Genomic DNA, 6726 nt, shown 5'->3' on the forward strand with positions numbered 1-6726 from the left:
GACGACTCAAGCCCAAGCAGAGGGTTGTGCTCTTTTCAAAGACAGGACGGTCTTTCTTCTTGGTTTTTAACCCAATCAAAAATGAGAGAAAATAGGATATGATATACTACTCAGTCATTTTAGTTTAAGCTTTTTACTTAGAGAGGATGGAATGAAAACATGATTTTCTGATGATAACTGTGAGGCAGTATGTGCAGGACAATACTCAAGGCTCTGGCAAACCTGCTAACTCCTTGGCCACGAACTATTTCAGGGCTGGCATACGTGGGTGGGTGCGTGTAGAGTCAGGGGAGGGAGCTCTGCCTTCTTGGAGTTTTCTTCTACAATTTTTTTTTAACGTAGAAGAATGAGAAACGTATTTCTCCTTTTGGGCCGGTCTTAGGTCTTTTGCCTCATCCCTCCTTTATGTAAATGAGAAGAGTCCAATTACACATATGGAAAAAGGGTTTAATGAATCGTGAAAAAGCCCAGTTTGCAGAGAAAGGGCACAATCCCTCTTCTTCTTCTTCTTATCTTTTATATTTAACTTAGAAACTTGTATTTCTTTTAAGGAAGATGATAAAGGTTAATGATTAAATTATTTTATTTTAGATACTAATTTTCATACTTGGGAATTATTAAACAAACATAGCTTCCTTTATCTAAATTGTAAGCTTTCCAGAGACTTAAGAAATATTCTACAACAAAAATTGTGATTTAAGAAAACTTTTTTTCTAAATTAAAAATTCATTTGTTATTTCCTCCCATTTTTGATATTGTTCTTAGCTCAGTGATAATTTTTCTTAATACAGTTTGCTCTCGAATTGTCAGCACTTAAAAGGGATTACATTATTAGGAGGCTGTTATTGAACCCAAGAAAAAGACTTTAGTGTCACATACTGTTTCGGCTTAATTTTGATATTACGATGTTTTAACTAGCTAGAATTTTAAGGATATAGGAAAGAAATGAGAAGGGTTTTTTTCTTTCTTTCTTAAAAGTACTGAATTTTACACTAGAGCAGAAAATGCTGTGTTTGGGGGGTTTTATTTTAATTTTCTCCATCTTGCAATTTTCAGTAATTGAAAGTAGATCCCACAGAAATCCTCTAACCCATTCTTTTAATGACAAAAAAAAACTTGCAAAAATATTGTAGGGAAAAATCAATACCATTTCTGAGAGCGACTCTTAGAATTTGGTAAGTGTGCAACTGCCCAGAAGATGTGCTTTGCTTGGGACAGCAGGAAAGTTCTAAATCAGGACTGCAAGTGCTTTCCAGAGACCTAATCCAACAACTTCATTGGGGACTGGGGGAGGTCCAAGGGGGTGGGGGTGGGGGTTACTGGAGAGAGGGGTTGCGTGATGTGATTTTTTTCTTTTTCCTCCACAAAATGCTGCCTCTATACACAGAACGCAATTTTTTCGGCTGTCTGCTCTGTGGAGGGCATTGGTGGGATTCAGATGCCTGCTTATTCTCGGGAGCCGCGCCGTTCCACTATATCTCGCTCCCCGCACCTCCCTCCAACCCCCGCCGGCCTTCCCGGATCGGCGCCCTGGATGTGATTGACACCATGAAGTTGCCCCCATAATCCTCTCTGGCAACATAGGATGTAAAATTTGATCAGCTCATTGGATGAAGCCGACAAGTCTTAAAAATGTGTGAAAAGGGGGCCAAGCGGTAGGCAAGCGCCGCGTTGAGGCCAGCACTTCAGCCGGTTCCTCTCTGAGTTCTAGGTGCGGCAGCGGTGGAGGAGAGGGAATTAGGGCGGAACTGAGGGGCCGCGGCGGCTGCGGCGGCGGCTACCGAGACCGTGGCGGTAGCGACAGCGGCAGCTTCGGGGAGGCCGCAGCGCACTGAAGCGGGGAGTTCCTTAAGAGCGGATCGGGAGGCCGGAAGGGGGCAACCAGGCGGCACAGGCGGCTTTGGAGTTATGTCCCGGACGTAGCCTGGGGCCGGACCGGGCGGGGCGGGGTCAGGGCGTGCACCCGGACCGCGGGAGGTGCGCACCAGAGCTTTTGGTCTCAGGGCCCCTCAGTCTGCCCCTGCGCCGCCTGCGCACGCGGAGAGGGTGGTGTCCGCTTGAGGAGGAGGAACCGAAGGCAGAGGAAGGAGGCGAGCAGCCAGGAGAAGATGGAGAGACAGCTGAAAGAAGACGAGGCTGAGGTCGCAGAGCACTGGTTTTCTAAGTGGGAGCGTCAACGCCTGAACACAGCCGAGCAGGAAGAGCAGCTGCTCACCGAGATGCAAGGCAAGGAGGCTGAGGAAGACGAGGAGGCTGAGGAGGCGGAGGAGACCCAGGAGGATGAGGAGGCGGAGGAGACCGAGGAGGATGAGGAGGACGAGGAGGACGAGGAAGATGAGGAGGCGGTGGGACCTAAGATCGAGCAGCAGAAGCTGTGGCACCTCTTCCAGATCTCCGCCACTTCCGTGGCCCAGCTTTACAGGGGCTCGGGGTGCCCACAGCCGGAACACTCCATGTGGGACCCCTTCCAGAGTGCAGCCATGGCTGTGACCAGCCTCTACAAGGAAAGCGGGAAGGCCCACCAGCGAAGTTTTGACCTGGGTGTACAGGTTGGTTGCCAGCGTCGCATCAAAGATGTGCTGGATTGGGTGAAGAAGGGCCGAAGCACTATTCTCCGCGAAGATCTGATTAGCTTCCTGTGTGGTAAAGTGCCCCCAGCTCCTCCGCCACTTCGTACGGCCAGGACTGCTCCAAAGCCTCCTGCCACTGCCTCCAGCCAAGCTGCGTCCACTGAATCCAGCTCCTCCGTAGACGTCGACTTGCGTCCCTTCCACGAGGCCATCGCCCTGCACGGCCTCAGTGGCGCCATGGCGACCATCAGTGTGCAGTCTGGCCCACCCAACTCCCCACCTCAAGCCAGTGGTGTTTCCAGCAGTGTGACTAATGATGGTCTCCAGAATAGTGCCATCCTTGAGGACGATTTGAACTCCAGCGACTCAGAAGATCTGGCCCTCCACCTGGCCAGTGGGGGGACCCGCAAACGCACCTCGGCCCAGTGTGGTGATGGCGGCGCAAACTCCCCAACCCACAAGCGCCACCGAATGGTCTAACTTACTTTGGTCACCAGTTGCCGTATTGCTTTAAACCTAACTTTACCTTCAACATGACTGTTGAAATGATACGTGACGCCATCTCTTCTTTCTCTAAGTTAAACAAAGGTTTTTATCGAGTTTGCCATAAAGAAGTTTTGAAAGTACTCCAGAAGAGGCCTCATATGACTCTGACTTTAACAAAAATATAATACTATCAGAGAACAACTAGTTAGCAAGATCATTTAAAGCAGCAGTGTCCAGTTAGGGCTGGAGCCTGGTTTATCTTTGTTACCGTCATGTTCCTTAGCACCTAGCACAGTGTTGGTGCTCAATAAATGTTTGTTGAATGAATAAATGTGACCTTATTTTTAAAGTCTTAAAGGGAAATGACTAACAGGTGTTTACTTGGTTATGGGATACTTTTATCCTTTATTGTTCATTTGCTTGTTTGCTTTAATTGTTTTGGCCAGTTCAATTACGTTTTATCCAAATGTAAAACTAGGCACCTTTGTGAAATCTGGAGTCTTTTATATTTGCTCCACTGTGCCATACACCTAGTTTCTAGAAAGAAACTGTGCAAGTAATACCTATTAGTCTGTGAGGGTTTTTTATGCCCCTGGTTTTTTTATGCCCTTGTTTTAAAACAATTTTTAATTGTTTTAAAAAATTAAAACAAGTTTTTTAATGGTTGATTATAATTGTGATTATATGATGCTGTAAAGTTGGTGCTGTGATGATTGGCCAGGTAAGACTTGATAGTGAGTCAGTTCAATCCTCTTTTTAGGAAAATTGAACCAACAAGTGAGATCCGGAGATCAATGGTGGTGGGATTCCTGGTCCAATAATGCTCCTTTTTCTTAGAAATGTATAAAGTTCCTTCTGCTGAGGTTACATCTTTTTGTAATCTCTATTTTGAAGTGAGAGATGAAGTCCGAATGAGCTGGGTTTTACTTGAGGGTACAGCAAGATATAACTAAAAGGGCATGAGCTTTTTATGAAAGGACTAACGGGAAAATACTAGCCCCACAAATTCACTGCATAATTTTGTACAAATCACTTAATATCTGTTGAACTCAGTTTTTCATGTGTAAAAGGTAACTATGAGTCTCCTAAGGTCATTGTGAAAATTAGATGAAGTTCATATTTCAAGTATCTAGCATAATGCTTGGCACCTAAAAGTACTCAATAAATTCTACCTTCTCTATAAATAAAAATAGTAAAACATTAAAATCCATTATATTTTGGAAAATAGATCAATTTAAAAAGTAGAATGTAGAATGTCTACGTTTGAGCTTGAAACTACTGTTATCTAGTTAAAACTTGCCTAAATGTCCCAGATCTTGTTTAGCTGGTAAGTACACAGGATCAAGTAGCCTTGGAATTCCTGAAATTGCCGGAGGGATACACCTTGCAACTAAAGTAATGAAAGATCTATCTCTTCTCCTATGAAAGAATATTGGGAGTGGAAAGGACTTGGAAGTGAAAGTCCTAGTGAAAGGGCTAAAGTGGTTCTGAGTAGGGGTCAGGTGGAGTGATGAAAGCGGTAGGGTGGGTGGGGTGGAGATGGAGAGGTGGGAGTGAGGTTATAGAAGGGGTAGCGTTAGTGAAAACACCCAAATGTGCCCAGGCTCTCCCCAAACCAGCATATAACATAGATAAATAAGTAATATCTTGCTTTCAGGTTCCTATCAGAGAGTTGTTTCAATTTCGTTAGCGTGGCCTTACAATAATACGACAAAATAAGAAGGATTCCCTGATAGAATAAAAAGTTGCTATTGAGGCATTCCACAAGTAGTTACTGAAGCATTGTGCTAGGCCCTGAGAAGGGATAAAAAAACAAAAAACAATAAAAGCAAACCTACTCTCAAAGAGCACATTCTGGCTTGGAAGGCAAATTAATGTATTAAAGAAAGCACTTTGATTGTATGAAAACCACCCAAGGGCTATGCAGAAGAACTCAGAAGATAGAGGCTCTCTTTACCAGGAAGATCACAGCTTCTGGAGGAGGTGGCATTTGAACTGTGACTAGAAAAATGAGTAGAAAGGGAGAGCACATGGCATATCAGCAAAAGAAGGATATCTAACAAAGTTTGAGAAGAGGAAAATGGTAAAGAGAGTTCAGAGGATCACAGGAACTGGTTGGGGAGGCAGGGACCACAGTATAGAGGGTGTCTAATGCCTGGTCCAGTACTTTAAATTCTACCCTGGGACTGGGGTGATACCACCCAATCTGTGCTTTAGGAAAATTAGTCTGTCAGGATGCCTAGTCCATCAGTGAGACATTGGAACAGGGATAGCATCAGGTACCCCTGAAGGATGCTCTTTTCTGGGGACATTTCCATTTGGTTAGCCAGGGTTATGAAGATGTTTACCTTGACAGGGCTTTCTCTGGGAAGCCTTTGCTCACTCACACCCTACCTCACCTCAAACCACACCAGGTAGGAAGCATCACTAGGGTGTGTTCTGCCTGCTTCTTAAAGGCTGACAAAGCCTTCAATTCCAGCTGCAGAATCTCTTAGGGGGCTAATCTCTTTTTTCACATTCAATATTTTATATTAGCTTTAGGTATATAGTATAGTGGTTAGATGAGCACTTAAAGTATGGTCTCTGATATTTCCAATACTCAACTGGCACGTAGTTATTACAATAATTATTGACTGTATTTCCTATGCTATATTTTACATCTCTGTGACTGTTCTTTAACTATCAATCTGTACTTATCAATCCCTTCACCATCTCAACCCAGTCCTCCATCACCACCTCCCATCTCGCAACCATCAGTCTGTTCTCTGTATCAATGAGTCTACTTCTATTTTGTTTGTTCATTTATATTATTCTTCAGGTTCCACATATTAAGTGAAATCCTATGGTATTTGACTGACTTACTTCACTTAGCATACTACCCTGTAGGTCAATTCATGCTGTCTCAAATGGTAGGATTTTGGTTTTTTATATGGCTGAGTAATGTTCCATTCTATATATGTACAACCGCTTTTTTTGGCTGGGGGGCTCTGACTGCATAGATTATTTCCAGAGCATTCTTTCATTCTGGATGATGGTAGTGCATTTGAACTCATAAAACCAATTTTGAAAAAGAAGAATAACGTAGGAGGGATCACAATACCTGATATCAAATTATATTACAAGGCCACTATAATCAAAACAGTCTGGTACTGGCATAAGAACAGACATATAGATCAATGGAACAGAATAGAGAGCCCAAAAATAAAGCCATGTTTCTATGGTCAATTAATATTCAACAAAGGGGGCAGGAGCATAAAATGGAGTGAAATAGACTCTTCAGTAGCTGGTGCTGGGAGATCTGGACAGCTACATGCAAAAAAATGAAACTAGACCACCACCTTACATTGTACACCAAAGTAAACTCAAAATGGATAAAATACTTAAATGTAAGTCATGACGCCATAAAAGTCCTAGGGGAGAACATAGGTAGTAAAATTTCAGATATTCCATACAGCAGTATCTTTGCCAATATATCTCCTAGGGCAAGGGATATAGAGGAAAGAATAAGTAAATGGGACTACATCAAATTTAAAAGCTTCTACACGGCTAAAGAAACCATTAGCAAAATGAAAAGGGAACCAGCTGTATGGGAAAACATTTGCCAATGATACCTCAGACAAGGGTTTGATCTCCAAAGTATATAAAGAACTCGTACGACTCAGTACCAGGA

At 43.5% G+C, this 6726-nt stretch overlaps 1 protein-coding gene across 2 annotated transcripts; it reads left to right on the forward strand.

The window, feature by feature from the left end:
• Positions 1–2038: 2038 nt before the first annotated feature.
• HAPSTR2 (HUWE1 associated protein modifying stress responses 2) lies at positions 2039–3050 on the forward strand. 2 transcript variants are annotated; one of them, XM_037052636.1, is made up of 2 exons: positions 2039–2261; positions 2340–3050. In XM_037052636.1, the coding sequence occupies exons 1-2, from the start codon at positions 2109–2111 to the stop codon at positions 3048–3050; spliced, it is 864 nt and encodes a 287-aa protein (XP_036908531.1). In that variant the 5' UTR covers positions 2039–2108. The 2 variants fall into 2 exon arrangements, with proteins under 2 accessions (XP_036908531.1, XP_036908532.1); XM_037052637.1 differs by having other exon boundaries at positions 2039–2226; positions 2335–3050.
• The last annotated feature ends 3676 nt before the right edge of the window (positions 3051–6726 follow it).

This window comes from Sturnira hondurensis, unplaced genomic scaffold, assembly GCF_014824575.4.
Source record: "Sturnira hondurensis isolate 20B ecotype Veracruz unplaced genomic scaffold, ASM1482457v3 Scaffold0007487, whole genome shotgun sequence".
In the NCBI taxonomy this organism is placed as follows: domain Eukaryota; kingdom Metazoa; phylum Chordata; class Mammalia; order Chiroptera; family Phyllostomidae; genus Sturnira; species Sturnira hondurensis.